At 59.5% G+C, this 18,018-nt stretch overlaps 1 protein-coding gene and 1 long non-coding RNA gene across 3 annotated transcripts in view; one reads left to right on the forward strand and one right to left on the reverse strand.

The window, feature by feature from the left end:
- NGFR (nerve growth factor receptor) overlaps window positions 1-2,480 on the forward strand; it is a 13,213-nt gene extending 10,733 nt beyond the window's left edge. The window contains exons 5-6 of the mRNA XM_083809311.1: window positions 812-972; window positions 1,049-2,480. Of these exons, the coding sequence (XP_083665437.1) occupies window positions 812-972; window positions 1,049-1,350 (463 nt within the window). The 3' untranslated portion in view covers window positions 1,351-2,480. The remainder of the gene's footprint in view (window positions 1-811; window positions 973-1,048) is intronic.
- Window positions 1,889-16,189, reverse strand: LOC310885694. 2 transcript variants are annotated; one of them, XR_014574903.1, is made up of 3 exons: window positions 15,888-16,184; window positions 6,503-13,523; window positions 5,284-5,625 (listed from the first exon to the last, which is right to left on the reverse strand). It is a non-coding gene; the product is annotated as an uncharacterized lncRNA (long non-coding RNA). The 2 variants fall into 2 exon arrangements; XR_014574902.1 differs by lacking the exon at window positions 5,284-5,625 and adding an exon at window positions 1,889-4,900 and having other exon boundaries at window positions 6,503-16,189.
- Between the last annotated feature and the right edge of the window lie 1,829 nt (window positions 16,190-18,018).

Raw genomic sequence — 18,018 nt, forward strand, 5'->3', positions numbered from 1 at the left:
CCACACTGCCCCCAGCACAAACACCCCCTCCTGCTCTTCCCCCTGCTCGCTCTGGCGCGCCGCGGGCAGCCGTCGCGGCCGATCACGCTCACCGGCTCATCCCTGGGCGTGCACCTGGCCCCGCGCAGGTCAGGGCTGGCTCGGCTGCTCCCCGTGCACCCCCTGGGCTGGAGGCACCCCAAGGGGTCCCCCCAGCATCCCCTCCCCACCAGGACCTCAGCCCAGGCTCACGCAGCTGCCCGGTTCCACACGTGCTGCCCAGATGCGAGCCTGCCGCTCGTTTGCCCCACGTGCGCCCTGGTCCCCGCCACAGCCCCGGGTTCCCCGGTGGCCCCGGTCCAGCCCCGGAGGGCACCGAGCACCACGTGCACCGCCCACGGGAAGGCAGCGACGTGGGTGCGTGCACCCAGCCGAAGCCCCAGCTGCGCCTTCACGTGGGCGCAGCACCGCACGTGGGGACCCGCACGCAGCTCCATGCGCGCACAGGCGCGCACGCCGGCCGGCAGCTGCCTTTCTGCAGCGGGGCTGTGCAGGAGGGAGCCCCGTCCCGGGCCCTTGCAAAGCTCAGGAGCAGGGCAGCTGCGAAAGCAGAGGCACTCGGTGCTGATTTAACCTGATCCAGCTGCCGGAGGGGTTGAGCCAGAGGTTACGGGGGAAACACTTCTTGGGAAAATGGTTCCGAGCAGGGGACAAGGCAATGAAGCTGCTCCCAAAGCGAGGGGTGCCACGCAGGGAATGCTGCCCGGTGGGGGGGGGGGGACGGGATGGGACAGTGCCCCCGGCTGCCACCTCCCCGCTCCTCTCCGTGCAGGTGGAACAGTTGCAAGCAGAACAAGCAAGGGGCCAACAACCGCCCGGTGAACCAGACGCCCTCCCCGGAGGGGGAGAAGCTACACAGCGACAGCGGCATCTCGGTGGACAGCCAGAGCCTGCACGACCAGCAGCCGCCCAGCCAGGGCACGCAGGGGCCAGGTAGGGCGAGCCGGGGGCTGCGGGGCGGGTGGGGGCACCGTGTCCCAGCACCTTAATGCCCCTTCGCCCTTCGCAGCCCCCAAGGGAGACGGGAGCCTGTACGCCAACCTGCCGCCCAGCAAGCAGGAGGAGGTGGAGAAGCTGCTGAGCAGCTCGGCGGAGGAGACGTGGCGGCAGCTGGCCGGGGAGCTGGGCTACAAAGAGGACCTCATTGACTCCTTCACGCGGGAGGAATCGCCCGCCCGCGCCCTCCTGGCCGACTGGTCCTCCAAGGAGACGGCCACCCTCGACGCCCTCCTGGTGGCCCTGCGGAAGATCCAGCGCGGGGACATCGCCGAGAGCTTGTACAGCGAGTCCACCGCCACCTCGCCCGTCTGAAGGGCGGCCCGGGGGGGAGAGGCGCTGCCGGGGGCCCCGTGCCTGGCCACCCCCTCGCCTCTCCCCTCCCTGGCACCGAGACCCCCGGAGAGGAGGGTGGGAAGGAAGCGAGGGCTCCCCGGGCCCCCCAGTTTTACGGCCCTCTATGCACTGAGCTCCTGGTTTCGGTATCGCCCCCTCCCACCGCTGCCCCCCCCCGGCAGCCCCTGACCCAGCCGGGCTCGGTCCCGCTCCGCGCCTGCTGCCGGAGCATCCTCGAGGGCAGCTGGGTGAGCGCAGGGACGAGCACCACTCTCAGGTCTCTCTTCTTCTCTCTTCTTCCAGCCCCTTCCCCGTCCTCTTTGGGGCTCCAGGTCTCTCCCTCCTGCCCTTCCTCCTTGTCCCACGCTGCTGTTCTCTTCCTCTGCCCTCTGTCGCCCCGAAATTCGGCTGCTTCCCCCAAACCGCGAGCAAAGGGCTGGGCTGGGACGGGCGCAGCGAAGCGGAGCTGCTGCGGCGGGATTTGGGGAGGGGGCTGGTCCCTAAGCTGGGCTGTGCAACAGGGGGGTGGGCTGGGGGAAAGGACTCGGCTTCCAGCAGCCCAACCTACACTGTGAAATTTGGGGTGCGCAGCCCCCACGCACGCTCCTCGGGGCCGGCAGCTTTTGGCCTCGGTGGGGAGCAGCCACCGAATGCTGGGGACAGCCCCAAAAGGGGAGCAGGCGTCCGGGTGCCACCACCCTTGCGCCAGTGCCAGGTGTGCTGGAGCTCCACGGGGGGGGACCCCAAAAGTCTAAAGGGCTGACAAAAGTGCCTGCCTGCAGTGGGAACACAACAAAAGGGCTTTGCTCATCCTCCCCTCGGCATGAATCCCGGCATCCCCGCGCTGCATGCCCCAGGAGCAAAGCCACCCTGGTGCGATTGCACTGTCCCCCTTGCACAGGGCTGGCAGCCAGGGGGGGTGGGCAGCTCCTCCTCAAGACCCCATACTGGGCCTGTACCTGCCCTGGACTGGTGGCACTGGGGTCCCAACCCTTCTAGCTCACACATCAACCCCCCTCCCGGCACTCGGTGAGGCTGCAGAAGGAGCAGCTGCCAGGTGAGCACCCAGGGCTTCTTTTGAGCTGCCGCACAGTCCTGGAGGATGTCCCCCAGAATGGGGCAGCTTTGCCATCTCCCTCGCCTGGAGGCTTTTTGCAGAGCAAGGACTGCAAGGTGAGCTCACACAGCGCAGGAGCCGGGCACGGCTGAGCCTCCAGCCTCCCCCTTAGCCTCCTGCTTCAGCCAGAAACCTCACCGAGTGCAGAAGGAGATTTTCCTTCCCTCTTCAAGGAGCTAAGCGAGACTTGTAAATAATTCTGCCTTGTTTTACTAATGCTCGATGTTTCTACCTGTGATGGGGTGATGGTGCCTGCCCCAACCCCTCTGCTCGGCCACCCCGGCCTCCCACCTGCAGGCTGAGCTTTCCTCTTGCAGCCCCGTCCTCATTCCCACCTCGCCTCTGGCCTTAAAGACTCGACGGAGAACGTGGGGAAACGCGCGCGTGCTCGCTCCAAAAACCATCGCAGCGGGTCCGCGAGAAGCTCGGGGACACCGAGGGGTTCGGCCGATCCTGGTGGAGGTCGTTGCAGGGAGAGCTCGGTGCCCTGCAGGCTGTTTCTGTCTGAAGATCAGGACGTATTGATGGACTGTGGAGGTGATGGAGCACTGGAACCGGTCTCCATCCTCGGAGAGCTCCAAAAGCTGCCTGGACACGGTCCTGGGCGCCCTGCTCCGGGTGGTCCTGCTGGAGCAGGGCTTGGAGGGATGGACCCGGGGGTCCCTGCCCAACTCGCCCATTCTGGGATCCCGTGAAGGGGCCTGGAGCCAACGTCGGTGGAAACTCAGCACCTAGAAGCTTTTGGAAGCTTTGCTCCCTGGGTTTTGGAAGATAAAAACGCCCAGGCTGCGTTTGGATCAGGCTGGGATGCCAAGCGCCTCCTGCCCTCACGCAAAGCAGCTGTGCACCAAGAGCACTGAAATCCAAGGAAACTGCCCCAAATTTGACTCTGGCTTGCAAGCCCCCAGCTGGGGTGCCAGCTCCTTCCAGACTGAGCCATCCCCGAGGATGCATTGGGTCAAACTCAAGTGTTGGTTATCGTGGTTTCCCTCGGTCCCTTCTTTTGGTGAAGCGACTCGATGCGAGCGCCCACGCTGGGTTCTGCCAACTCCTCCTCAAAAACCTGCCCGGGTGAGCCTGGCCGAGCCCACGCGCCACCCGGGACGCACCGTGCCAGATGCAAATCGCTTTTCTTCAGGACAATATCGCCATGGTCTCAGGTTTCTATTGCCATAGCAAGGGGTCCTTTCCTCGCCCTTCAACCAGCCTCGCGGCCGAGGAAACGGAGACAAACTCAGCATCCAAAGAGAAGCCGCGGGATGCCTCAAATCCCTGGTTGCAGGACAAATAATAATAATAATAATAACTTTAAAAAAAAAAAAAAGGAGGGAAAACAAGCCAAAGTTAATGCTCGTCGGTACGTTTTGTGTCCTTTTCTAATGTTTCTGTTGTACAAAGAATGTGTGTTTTCTCCACTTGTTCCCCCACTCCCCCTGTGATACCAACGCCGATTTATTAGAGGTTTGCGGCGAATAATTTGCCATCGTAGAAGGAGTTTGTGGGTGTGCTGGGAGGGGTGAGAGCAGCATGAGGGGGGAGGGATCCTGCACGGGGGCTGGCGGGGCGTGGGGCCGGCTCGGTGGGTAGCTATCCTTGTGTATCGGTCGGATGCCAATAAAGAGCATCACAGCGTTTTGCGTGCCTCTTGGTATTTTTCTTCCCCCCCAGGAAGCAAGATTTGTGCTTCCACGATAGGAAAGAACCTCAAAGGCCTTCAAGGGTGGTGTTTCCCCCGGCTTCTCGTGCTGCCTTAGGCACCAGGAGCCTGATTCTGCAACAGTGGCAACGCTGCCACTGGCAACCAAGATGCGGGCTCAGGCTCCCAAAATCCTACACAAAACCTCAAACCAGGCAGATTTATTTGCACAGGGGCAAATTTTTGCGGTGAGTTCAGGAAGGGGCAGGAGGGCTCCGCTCCTGGGGAGGCAAAGGGATGCAGGGCACGTTTCCGATGCTCAGTACTCACACAGCTTGTAGGCAGCCAAATTTTTGGGGGGAAGACAAAACAAAACAAAACACAACACAGGGGTGGGAGGACCAGGCTTTGGAGGAGCTCCAGCACTGTGCCAGCCCATGACAGGTTAAAAAAATAAAAATAAAAGGTTGGCTCCTGCAACAAAGAGCTGCCGGCGGCGGCAGCTGGCGCCTTCCCAATGACGGGCACGTGGGGAGAGGCTGGGGCTGCTGCTCCAACAGCTTCACGCAGGATTGCGTGTGGGTTTGCACACACAAGTATTTACACATCGCAGTTTATACGGGCTTGAAATAGGCTGCTCAAACGTAGCTGGTTTTATTTTTGGCTGGCCTGGGTAGCTCTCTAGCAGGAAGCGTAATGAGGAGCAGGGCTACACGCGCATAAAGAGCGTTCCCTTTCCTTTTTTTTTTTTTTCCTTCTCAGGCTCCCACATGGTACTGCAAATAAACAGGGGAAAATAATTGCAATCAATCCATTAGGTTTAATCTGCTTCCTCTTAATCCCCATCCTCCCCTGGGAAAAAGGCTGGAGTGGAGAAGAGGAGCGGAGCCGGGCTGAAGGCGGGAGCTGGGAGGTTTCTGCCTGCAGCACCTGGGAAGAGCTCGACCCACAGGAGGGACTGGGGGGGGGGACACCCACACATCCCCCCCACCCTCCCTGCATCCCTTGGTGAAGCTGGAGCGAGGGGAGAGGGAAAGAAGGAGCTTTGCAAGGTGGTCTTCATGTGTGGGATCAGCTGCATTAGATGGTCCTTTGGGAGAGCAACCTGATTTACGGTTAGTGCAGGAGGGAAGGAAAAAAAAAAAAAGAGCAATAAGACCTGAAAAGGAGCCTGATGTTTGCATCGGCTGGTGAGCAGGGCTGGGGAAAAGGCCCTGGAAAACTTCCTTCCCCTTGTTTATGGGTGCCTGGGGAGGGAGAGGTCGACCCCAGGCTTAATCTCGCATCTGCTGCGGCGAGCTCTGGAGGGGCTCTGCGGGCTGGCGGCTCGTGGGCAGGGAGGTGAAGGAGGACAGACGGCCACCAGCGCTGGGACACGGGGACAAGGACAGACCCAAACACCCCCTCCAGCCACCGTTAGCTCCTGCAGGGTGCCACTGCTTTGCTGAGCCGCTCGCTGCCCCCAGCGCAGGGTCTCGGATAAGCACCAAGTCGCGTCCCCCTGTTCCCAAACCAGTCACAGAGAAAAAGGGGAAAAAAAAAAAATCACCAAAAAGCACAATAAGCCCACAACGCGTCGAGATGTTCCCATTCCACATGTGAGCTGCGACCTTCCCTTATAGGATGGGAATAGAGCGGAGCTGCCAGAGGAGGAGCAGGGCCCTGCAAGTGGAACAGCTCACAGCGCCCAGCTGCCAAACCCTAACCTCACCTCCACTCCTTCCCCAGGATCCACCTCCCTCCGCAAAGGAGCCCAGCGAGGCTTTTTGTAGGTCCCCCCCGCTGCTTTCACCCGGCTTTGTGAATGCAGCGGCTGCGGGGAGGGGGGAATCTGGGGGCGCTCGGGTCCCCGCCAGGCCACCCCGAGCTGCAGACAGCCCTGCAGTACCCGCGTTAAGGCAGCCTCACCTCCCCTCCTCGTCCCCTGCGAGGCGAAATCTGCCCGCCACGTGCACCAGCCGCATTCCCACCTAATGGGAAGCAGGCAGCTCTTCTGGCCCATCAGCACATCTCTATCGACCGGGCTCAGGGAAATATGCGGGGCCCGTGCCTCAGAGCGATTCCCCGTGCTGTCGCAGCACCCAGAAGCTCCAGCAGAAAGCCGGGCTGTGCCCGGGCTGGGATAAACCCGGCCCCAAATGCAAGGGTACCAGGGCAGAAGCAATACGTCCTGGTTCCTTACAGGGAGGGCAGAGGTGGGATGGAGGCATCTCAGGGCATCCCCGCAGCCCCGTATGGGGTAGGGGACACAGGGGAAGACAGCACAAGCGTCCTGGGACAGGGCATCAAGGGACAGGGACACCTAAGTGGTGGCAGAGCCACCAGGGTCAAAGCCACCCCTAAAATACCCCAGCTAGCAGGCAGCATTTCTCACCCACCTGGGAGGGAGGGACACACTGCCACCACGAGCAGGGGGCAGAAGCCACCTCCAGGCCACCAAGGCGCCCAGCATGTCCCAGCTGTCCCTTTAGCACGGAGAAAAACCTCCCTGCCACACCACGATGCAGAGGGAATGGCGGGGGGGGGGGTCCTGCCCTTCTTCAGCCCTAAATCTCCCCCAGGTGCTTCTGCTGCGCTGCAGCTGGGGGCAAAGCCCAGGGAGGTGCTGATGGGGCTGGATTTTAATGGATGTGGCCTCGCAGGAGCAAGCAGGGAGAGGTTAAACAGCCCCAGATGGATGCGTTTTGGGGGGAGTTAGCAAGGGAGGCGATATGAGAGTTAATACAGCAGCCGGAGCGAGGCAGCAGCCACCCCCGTGCGCATACAGCTACTATTGAATCATCTCGGGAAGACCCAGGGTATAAGTGGCATGAGATTGTCCAAAATACGCTGAGAAACCCCGGGTCTAGCCCAGGAACACAACAGCAAGGACACAAAATAAAAACCCCCGTGGTAACCCCGCAGGCAGGCTGAGCCTGAGGACAAACGGGGGGGAAAAAAAACGCTCCGGTTTCCCTCAAAGCACGGCTCTGAAATGGAAATCGCTGCTGGCGGGTTCCCGCACTGACAGCGCAAGCTTCTGTGACCGTTTGCAAGGGCTGGCTTGCCGTGAAGCTGCAAAGAAGCCACCTGGGCATTAAGCAGCGCTTTTTTTGTTGTTGTTGTTGTTCTGGCGAGGAGACAGCGAGCTGCCAGCGCCGCGCAGGAAGGGAGCAGCGAGCGCAGGATGGGGCCAATCCCTCCGGCGAGGAGAGGCTGCCCTGTGCCCGTGCGAGGCTCCAATCTCCTCGCAGCGCCGAGCAGTTTCGTAGGAAACTTGCCAGCAGCTCGTTTTCCTGGTCTTTTAATTATTTCCTTTATTTTAGCATGAAAGGGGAAAGGGGGGGAATGATTTACAGAGACCAGGAGAAAGTGGCTGCGTTGGTTTCCTTCCAAGCACAGCTGAAGAGAAAATCACTGAGAGCAGGAAAAAGCCTCCAAAGGGCCTGGAAGAGTTGACTTTCTCCTGTTTCAAAGGCAGCACGGGACAGATGAGGGGGATTTAGGTTCCCAGGCAAATCGAAGACCGGCTCTGCACCCACCGCAGCCTCGGCTCAGCCAGGTCGGGGCTGCTCCGAGGTCCTGTCCTGGGAAAACGGCCCCACTCGGGGACAAATCCTGCCTGAGCCCCAGAACCGTGCCGCAAGGTGACTAAAAGGGTTTTAATTCCCTTGAAAGGTTTGAAAAAAAGCCCACTGTGCAGTTCACTCCAGCTCAGCAGCTCCCCGTGGCCGGGAGTCGGTGACTCATTTTCCCCATCCGAAAAACAAAGCGAACGTAAATCCTGCTCTGATACAAGCTCCCAGGTTAGTTTATTGCTGTCTCATTTTAGAATAAATATTTTATCCTTATTATTATTATTTTTTTTTTATCTCCAGCTGCCACGGATTGGAAACTCCTCTTTGCTCTAGTCAAAAGAAAAAAAAAAAAAAAGGGGGGGGATGAAATTTTCATTAGATGCAAACCGAGACTTTCCCGAGCAGAGTGAGCGGGGCTCAGCCCCTGCTCCCGGCTGAGGGTCACTGGCGTTGTGCTGCACGAAGCTGCCAGGCGAAGCTCTCAGGAGTGGCGACTGCTGCTTTTCCAACCAGGGCGGGTGCCAGGAGAGCCGTGGGAAGGTGGCGAAGAGCGGCCAGCCCCAACCCGCTGGGGCCAGCAGCGCCCACCAGCCCCTTCCCCAGCCCCGCCACCCTCCACGCGCAGGGGCTGGGGAAATCTGTCTTAAAGCTCAGCTCCAGCCCACGCACATTCTCCTTCGTTCCCCTTTGTAGCTGGAAGGGGTTTGTTCCATCTCTAATTGCTCCAGACCTGCTTTTCAGCCTGGAATAATCAGGGCTTTCTGCAGAGATGCTTCGGCGCAGCCCTGGAAAAGACCCAAGGCAGCGCGCACACGGCTCCGAGGTCAGAAACCAGAGGCGTAGAACAGTTGCAGAGCAGCACGCAGATATCCCGGCCGGCCCGAGCCAAACCCAGCACCGCTGAGGTTTTTCCAAATCAGTCCGTGGGAAGCAGCATCCGTCCACGGGGCTGAGCCTCGCCGCCCCTCGCCCGTCGCAGTGGCCGAGCTGTCGTTTCCCAGCTAAAACCCGGTGCGGTTGGGTTGCACGGTTTTAATTATTATCAGGGGAACGGGATGGTGGGGAATTGGTGAGGAGGGGAAGGGACCCAGCTACTGCACCGAGGCATCTGAACTGCTGCGAGGCCAGCTTTGGGTCTCCAGCACCCATAGACACCTGCCCCCAGCACCCCTTCCCTACCCTCCCGGCCAGGATCAGGGCTCAGGAGCCCTCCTGGGTGCTGCCGCACCCGTGGTGGGTGCCACGGACCCACACCATGCACGGGGACGTGGGCTGGGCACCCAGCACGGTCCCTGCTTTCCAGGACGGGGCAGGAAACTTGTTCGGCCCCTGCAGGCACTGCTCTGGGGGTCAATCACAGCCACTCGCACCTGGGGGGGGGGGCAAATCCCCCCCTGCTCCCAAGGCAAGGCTGCCTGCACAGCCCCAGGAAAGCGCCGCCAAACAAACAATTTCCTTCCAAAGAACCTCAATTTTACACTTGAAGTGTAAGGATTGAAACGTTTCGTGATTGAACCCAGGCGAAGAGTTCCTGGGAATTGCCTGTGCAACCATATGGATTTGTTCCGTGGCTTAAAAAACACAAACACCAAACCCCAAACCCCAGCCCCGGCTTCCCACCCCCCTTCCTTCCTCCCCTCGGCTCAGAAAAAAAAGCCGCTCGCTTTCCAGCCGCTGCCGCTGGTTTCAATTATCTCCATGATTAACTTTCTTCGTTTTACAGGCGGCTCCTGCCAGGCGCCCCATTGCCACCCCGCTGCGGTGCGGGGGGCACAGCCCCAGGGCACCCCAGGGTGCTGGGGGGGGTGGGGGGGGGGCACGGCGCTGCCTGGATCTCCTGCGCCACTGGGTGATGGGGAGGACGAGCCTCCTTCAGCTCAGCGTCCCTCTGAGTGAACGATTACGGGCAGGAAAAAGAAAAAGGGAAGGGGCAGAGGGGGGAGAAGAGGATGGAGGCAGAGAGAAGTGATGGATGGGGGTCAGGAAAGGTGGGATTTGGGGAGGGAGGGAGCGGGGAAGGAGGGGGACGTGGCGCTGCTCTTGCAAACACAGCTGCCTGGGAGGAAGGGGAAGGTGTGTATGTCAGAGGGAGCAGGTGACGTGCTCTATCTCGTTGCTCCAGCCCCTGGGATTCAGCTCTGAGCCCCCCCCCAGGCACCCAGGGGTGCTGCTCCAGGGACATCCCTCTGCCCCCCCCCACAACCGTACCTGCTCCCTTAGGGTGTAGCAGGCTGCGGGTGGCCCTACCCAGCGCAGCTGAGTGCTCACCCCCTTCTCCATCCCTCCCGCACCACCTCCAGCCCTCAGCAGTGTGGGAGAGGAGCAAGGAGGGACCGTGCCCCCCATCGCCCCCAGGGACCCTCCCTTGCTGCAGGGTGCCCCGGGGCTGGGCAGGGTCCCATTGCCAGCTGCACTGCCGCCCTGACCCCGGCCATAAATCCTTCCCCAAGGTCTAGCAGGCGCTAGAAGCTGATTTGATTCTCATTTCCTTCTCTCGACTCAAGACTGAGCCTTTAATCCCCACCAGCAAGCACTCCCCAGCCCTATCGCCCCCTCCCTTTTCCTTTTCCCTTCCCGTCCCCCCACCAGCATCCCACTGGGGCCAGCAGGGCTCTGCCACCAGCTCCATCATTATTTGTCCCCTTCCCTGCATTTTTTTTCCAGGGAAACGAAGCTGCACGAGGAGGAGGAGGAGGAGGGAGATGGGGCCGATGCCTGTGGTGTCACCATGCAGGGCTGGCTTAGCTCAGCAGCCCGGCTCTTCCCCACAAACGTGACCCAAGGATGCTGTGCATCCCCCGCATCCGTGCGTCTGGCGTGAGCGATGCACAAGCTGGAAGCCGGCGCTCAGCTGGGGCTGCGTGCACTCAATTAGCAGATCGGAGCATCGCTGGGAGCCAGAAACCCCTAACGAGGGGCTGTGGGCTTCTGCCAAGATTTGCATCCCAGCCCCTCGTTGCCTGATCCCCCTCTCACGCCCGGGGTTCTGCTCCCGGAGTGAATGGAAACCGGGAATGAGACGGGACGTGGGAGAAAAATGTGTATTGGGAAAATGTACTGGGCTCTGAAATCTGAGGATGGAGACCAAAATGTGGAGGTGGGGGAGGAGCAGAGGTTGAATCCTGCGACCGGGAATTTTGGCTTTGAGCGGCAGGTCGAAGCTGCAGAGCATCAGCACAAAAGCAGGGGCGAGCTGGGGGAGCGGAGGCGTCCTGCACCCAACCTGGGGACAATGAGAAGTGGGAACGGGGACACGAGATTGGGCACGGGGCTTTCCACACCTCGGGGCCGCCTTTGTCCGGATGAAAGGCAGGGGTTGGGTTACCAAATCGCACCCATCTCGCCCTCCCAGCACCGTCTCTTGCGGCTGCCCCCCTGGCGGCTCGGTTACCCCTGGGACAAAGGGGCTGGCGGCAGGGGGGGGCTCCCAAACGGGGACCCAGTCCGGCCCACGGCGCTTTCATCTTCTCCCTGCCGGCCTGGAGAGCAAAGATAACTCCTGCCCAGAGAGATAAGATCAGGTAGACAGCGCTCGGGACACCCGAAACCGGAGCGTTTTTCTGGTGCCTTCTGCCTGTTTGCAACTCAAGCTGCTCCTCCCGTCTCTGCGTGGGGTAGCACAGCCCCGGGCAGCTCCGGCTCCAGCAAAACTGCCGCTGCTCCCCTTCCACAGAGGGTTGCATGGCTTCTTTGTGCTCCCCTAAGCCTCCTCATTGTCCTTTTGCAGGCGAGGGATGAGATGGGGACACCTCCGGCACGCTCCGTCCCGTGGGGCTGCTGGCAGCGGGTGCAGCAGCTCCAATCCTGTCGGTTCTGGAGTTGTGCTGAGAGCTCGAGAAATCCAGCTGCTGCCCAAAGAGCTGCTCCAGTGTTTAAATACAGGCTCCTTCCTCCAAGGCTGTCCCCACCACCACACGGTGCCCACCAGCCCCGAGCCCAGCCTGCTGCCTGCAGCCACTGCAGCTCCTGGCACGCTGCTCTGGTTTGCAAGGAACAAGCCCAAAAATGCTCCTCGGCCCTCGCCCAAGGAGCCTGGCCCCGGGAAGGAGGACCGGGGCTCTGCCACAGCGGGATGAGAAGCATCCACTGGCCACTGCAGAGCTTCTTGGCTTTTGGGAAAGGTTTCTTGACACTGTTGGAGGCTCGGAATAGGGGCTGGGGAAGAAAAAAGCCTCGCTCCAACCAAGCACTTCTCACTCTGACATACCAAGCCCAGGCCAAGCTCAGCTCCAGGAACGCTGCATTTTCCCCAGAAGAGGAAGCAATATTTATCTGGGACATGGGAGCTGGAGGAGCGGGTGAGTTCTTGCTTTTTCCACCAACCTCTTTGACGGCGGAGGACTGGGGGACGCAGCAAGCCCTGCGGGCATCTCAAAGCAAGGGGAGCATCAACGCTCTGGGTCCCAGCCTGGCTGAAGTGGGGTCCTGCAGCATGGGATTACCACAGGGAAAGCATCTTCCCTGGGGGATGCTCGCCCTGAACAAACCTGGCAGGATGGGGCAGGAGCAGAGGAGCAGAGGTCCAGGCAGGCAGCACGACGCGGAGCTCTTCTTCAGAGCCCCGGAACCCACTGAAACGACGACTTTGTTCCCGAGAGAGACCTGCCCCTTCTTTGAAGTCACTACAAGTCCCCTGAAAGAAGGAGGCTTTTATGGGAAGGATAATTGCTCTTCATTGCACTGGGGAGAAGGAATCAAAGGCAAACAGCCTCTGGAGCATCTCTTCTGCGGATAGGAGAAATATTGTATCTGGCTGCCCCCGCCTGCCCTGCTGGTGCTTCGGTCACCTCTCGGTTTTCATTCATGAGGTTCCCAAAATAACTTTTCCTTCGCATCAGGACAGGAAGCCATAAGAAACAAATCAAAGCCCAAGCCTGCTGAAAACGCTGACTCCTTCAGTGCACCGGGTCAGCTGAGGCTGCGAGCATTTGGATAAGCAAAAAACGGAGCGAGTGCCTTTTAATTTCCTTGAAGCACAGCGAGTTGCCCGAATTTTGGCACTGATGCTTGCTCTGCATCCAGCTCCCAGCAGGTTGCATTTCGGTGGATCCGAGCCTTCATTTCAAGTTGTGCACCACAGAGAGAGCTTCAGCGATGACCACCGAGGGGGTTTCCACAACCCCGTGCCCTCCCTTAGTCCCAGCTGCACCTCCAAAATTTAACGCTCGCGTCCTCGCTGCGACCAGGCTGGAACCTGCTGGTGCTGCCGGCTGGATTGGGGGGGGCAAAACGGGGCACAGGGAGGTTTGCATAAGGCCGAGCACAAAAACCTCTGCCCGAGCAAGGAACTTGAGGTAGGGCTTGCAAACCTTCCTGGCCGCAGCCCCGGGAACTTCAGCGTTTTGGCTGCAAAGCGCTGGTCGCGAGGCTGATCCGGTGCTGATTGAAGCTGGTCCCCAGGCAGGAGGGAGCGTGGGTGGCCGTGACTCAGGGTTTGGCTCCAGCCGCGTGGGGAGCACGTGGGGACGGCGCTGGCTGCGTGCACGGAGCAAAGCAGAGCTGAGCACCCACTGCTCCTCTGCTCCCCGGGGTGCTGTGTCCGTGTGAGCAACCCAAATGAGGTCCCAACCCACCCCGGGTCACACTGCAAGCTTCAAACTGCCCTGGCTCAGCCTTCTCCACTCCCACCAGCATCTCTGCCAGGGCTCCCCGCGTTGCAGCCACTGCTGGGCTCGCAGCCTGCTCCGTCCCGGGCTGTCGGAGAGGGTTTTGGCCAGGCTGTAATCATACCACGCTGCGGTTCTTTCAGCCCATGGGCTGGCGGCAGCTGGAGCAAAGGAGCATCCTACGGCGGGGTGTGGAGTGAAACCCTTGTCCTCAGCCCCCGCCTGGCTCTGAAAACCTGCAGAAAGGGCAGGAAACAACAAAAAAATAAGCAAAATACCCCATTTCTGCTTGCAGGAGGGCACAGAGAGCTGCCACCCGAGGAAGGGAAGGGAGCAGGGAGGGGAACAGCCCCGGAGAGGGGGAGGACGAGAGGTGCAGCTTCGTGCAGCACATCTGGAGCAGGATGAGGCCATCTGCCTGCTGCCTGCCAGCTGCGAAGCGCTGAGCGTGCACGGAGCCAACCGCAGCCCCCCCGGCCGGCGAGACGGCGTCGGATCCAGCGCTGAGCGCAAAGCAAATATTTTCACAAGATTCCCAGGGAGCGCAAAGTGAGTGGGGTCCCCACGGCCACCGGCACGTCGGAAACGTTCACTTTTCCCTCCCCTTTTACATCTCTTTTTACACGCTCGTTAGTCGGCGGTTTTAAGACACTTCTGACCCACCCTGTCATGTTGTAAGACTTAATTCTCGGCACGGCGGGAGCTGCTCGGTGCTTTTAGCCGGGCCAGGGTGCACAGGGCGAGCTCCAGCTCTGCGTGCGTGCATGGAAAACACCGCGGCCGTAAAAACACATGGGAGTGTTTTGTTCCCCCAGTGGATGACAAAAATGCATTAACGGATTATTATTATTAAGCTGGGGAATGACAAATAATCCACCTCCGAAGAATTCTGTAGTGAGAAACAGCTGTGCAACGTTTGCTCGTAGCAAGCATTTTCCCCAGGACCAGCAGCTGGCCGGCACGGCACAGCTCTGGGAGCCACGGGGAGCAAAACAAGGTGAAGGAAGCGTCTTATAGGAAATATTTCATCCGGCAGGTGCCTCAGGTCCCAAAAACTTCTCAAAAATAAGTGTATGAGGAGTTTGAAATGAATAAATAGATGGGAGAGGGAAGAACTCAGGTCTAATTGAGGCTTCCAGGCTGGGCAGGCGCGAGCTCAGCACCACCCCTGCAGAAATCCGGTCTGGGTTTCGTGCTGGTTACAGAGTTTAACATAAACACATTTCACATGGTTTTGTGTTTCTCTTGCAGCAGGACACACCAGCAGGGACCTGAAAAATGACCTCAAAGCTTTATCTGGGATTGAGAAATCTCTCCCCAGCCCCTCGACTCCTCTCCCCCTCTGTAACTGGCCGAGGAATGAAGCAGCAGCAGCAGAGCAGGAGCGCTGCAAGGGCGCGCTGCTTCCTGCCTCCGGATGCAAATCTTCTCAAGATCAGGCCAGAGATGCTGATTTCCTAATGCCCGCTGTCACACTTCTCATTCCTTAATCAGATGGGAAACGATTCAAGCGACACAAACCCCCTCTGCCAGAGCGCCGACCATCTTTTGGGCCACGGCGGCCGCTGCAAAGAGCCCTGGGGAGGTTGTGGACAGCGAGCCGGAGCTCAGCGCTTGCCTCTGGGCACGGCGGGGAAGCAGCAGCTTGCTCCCAACCCTGCCTCTTGAATTCAGCCCTGAGAGGCAATTTCGTGATCACGTTAATTAAAACACGTCCGGCTGCTCAGCCTGCAGGGGAACACCGCGCAAGGATGTGACAGCATCAGGGGCTCGCTCGCTCCTGGCTCTTGTTGACACAGGTGAAAAAAAAAGGGGTGATGCTGGGACTGGAAAAGGGTCGGCGCTGCCTGAGCTGTAACATGAAGGGTTTTGGAAGAGGGATTCACGCCGGCTGCCTCTGGACCCACAGGTGCTTGGATTTCAGGCCGTCACTTCAGCTCTCAGCCCCCAAACGCCCACTGAACTGAAGGAGCTTGGGATCCGTGCTGCCAGCAGCATCCTCTGCCCCAGCCATGCAGCAGGATCAGCCCCACACTTGCACCAGGACCCGCTGGACCCACAGCCGGGCCTTTTGTCCTACAGATGGGAAGGATTTAGCCCCAAACTGGGCAGAGAGGCAGCATCCTGCGGGGCGGCAGCAAAGCAGCTCTTTGTCCTTCTCCTCCTCCCCACGCCGTGTCTCTGACGGGCTTTCAGCACTGGTCAAACACCACGTCACCCCACGTGCTTTCCCCTCTACTGTAGCCAAGCAGAATCTTCCTTTTTTACAGCTCCTGGTTTTTATCCGGAGTGGGAAGAGACTGGGAACGTCCCCCATCACCTTCCTGGTGCTCCCAAAATATGCTGCTCCCCAGTTCCCTTCCCTCTGAAGGCTGAGCAGCATCCTGCAGACCCCGAGGGTTTGGGCACGGGCATCCCCAGCACAGCACCTCCAGCAGCCTTAGCAGGTGAAATGGAAAAACCCAGCAGTGGGGTTTTGTCCCAAAGACATCAACGCACTTGCAGAGCTCCTGGAAGATCTGGCATGAATTTATTAGCTGAGTTTCCTCCCCTCCTCGCTGGCAGCACGGGACCCCGACACCCAGCACCCTGCTCCGTACCTGCTGCATCTCCGGGTTTCCCAGCTCTGCTCTCCCATCCGCTCTCTGCTCTTCGGATGTTTCGGCTGGCAGAAGGCTTAACTGGACGAGCAGTGGATTAAACCAGTTCCACCACATTTCACTGGGACTTGGGGGAAAGGAAAACACAGCTTTATTACCCCTAATTAAAGCAGACCCACAGACCTGCTCCCCTCCCAGCAGCAGCGAGCATTTCCCAAAGAAACCGAGAAAGCCAATTTTCCCCCAGTTTTTCCTCCTTTCACCTTTCGGGCTCCCCCACGTTCATTTAAAACCAATTAAGCTCTGGCCACACCTGGCTCCATCCCGCAGCGGATGCAGGTGAGCAGGGTCAGGCTGGGGGGGGCAGGGGACACAGCCCCAAGCGTGGTGCAAAACCCCCCAGGGAGGGCCTGGGAGGCTGTGAGAAGCTTTCCTGCTCAGCTGGGATTTTTATGGGAAGGAAGATAATGGACATGAGCTTTTCCAGTGAGAAATTAAACCCAAAACCTGTGATGAAGACAATTCTGCTTGGTTTTATTGCTCCATAAATCACCCCCCCCCCGGACCCAGGGATTATCCCGGGTAAATCATCGCCTCGTCTTAAACAAAGTCCAGCGCAGGTTCAAGTGGGAACGGAAGGAAACATTATCCCTTTTTCCGTCCCTGTTCCCCGTCTTTCCCCTTTGGGAGGAGGTTTTGGGTTTTCAGTGAAAGTCACCGCTCGTACTTGGAGTTTGGGATTTGAGCCGCCGACACTTCCCCTGCTTTCCATCAGCTGCAAACTCTCCGGTTCCCAACGAAAGGAAGAAACAAATAAATAAAGGCTGCTATAAAAACAGACACGTTCTGCAAAGATTTGGGGTGAAATGAAACCCCAGCTTCCTGTTTACAAGAAGAAAAAGAAAAAAAAAAAAGAGGGAGGGAGGAACATTTTTGACCAACTCAGAGCCAGTCCAGCCTCCAGCGCTGCCTTTGCACCGACGACCTCGTGGTTTAGCTCTCGGCTCCGTGCTGCCCATTTTTCCTGGGAGCCAGAGCAGGATGCGGCCACCTCTGCCTGGATGGGATGCTCCAGTGTGTGGCTGCGGTGTGCTCGGTCCCTTCTCTTCCCTTCCCTCTCCATCCCACAACCATCCCCGCTGCCTCTCCACCACAGAGCTGTCTCTCCCTATCACCCCAACCAGCTCAGCGCCCCCCCTGGGCAACTCCAGCCCCACGTTTGCAACAGCATTAAAAGCTCTAATAGAAAAAATAAAAATAAAAGGAAAAAAAAAAAAAGACATTTCCACCTCCTCTGCCTCCACAGAGAGAGAAGAGGAGCAATGAAGCTAAAAAACGAGTGCAGGGCTCCAGGCTCAAGGGTGCTCCAAGAGGGGGTGCCCCATGCTGCGGGGACGGGGACCCTGCCACGAGCTCAGCCCCCTGGGATAAAGCCTCTGGGACCCCTGCGGGGCGGCTGTCGGTCCCATCCCCGCAGGAGCCTGGCTTTGCTCCCGTGACACTGCTGAGCACTGTTTATTTGGGGCGGATTAGCGGGCGGGTTGCGGAGCGTTGCCCTCTGCATTCCCCGCCGGCTCCCTGCAGCACGGAGCCGTGATCGGGGCTGAGGCCGTGAGAGCCTGCAAAAGGGCTGAGGCGGCTCGGAAAAGAAACCCCGAGGTTTCCCTGGCCCCGATTAGTTGTGGGATGGGCCACGGGGGCTGCGATCCAGCTGTGCCATCTGGGCAGGCACAGGAGAGGACTCGAGGGGACACGGAGGAAAAATCCCCTAGGGAGAGCCTGTCCTGCTCCCCTCCACCTGCCCCCGCGGACGGCAAAGAGCTTAGACACGAAATCACTCCTGCTCCCCCAAACAAACGCCTGCTCCCTGTGACGTTAGAAAGAGCAGGCAACAGCTGGGACATCTCAGCTTTTACCTCTTTTCCCTCTCTTACCTCCCATCGCTCCCAGTTTCGGGCCTGAGATTAGCACGTCCCATTTTCCCTGGCCGGGTTTTACGGCCGCAGATGTTTCTTGCTCGGCAGCGATAGGAGCGGGGCTGGGCTGAGCTGCTCGCTGCCCCTGCTCCCGAGGGCTGGGAGAGCCAGGGCTTCCCGCAGCCCGGTGTGTTGCTTTTTACAGGATGACGTGC

The sequence above is a fragment of the Anser anser genome, assembly GCF_964211835.1.
Source record: "Anser anser genome assembly, chromosome: 23".
NCBI classification, from domain to species: domain Eukaryota; kingdom Metazoa; phylum Chordata; class Aves; order Anseriformes; family Anatidae; genus Anser; species Anser anser.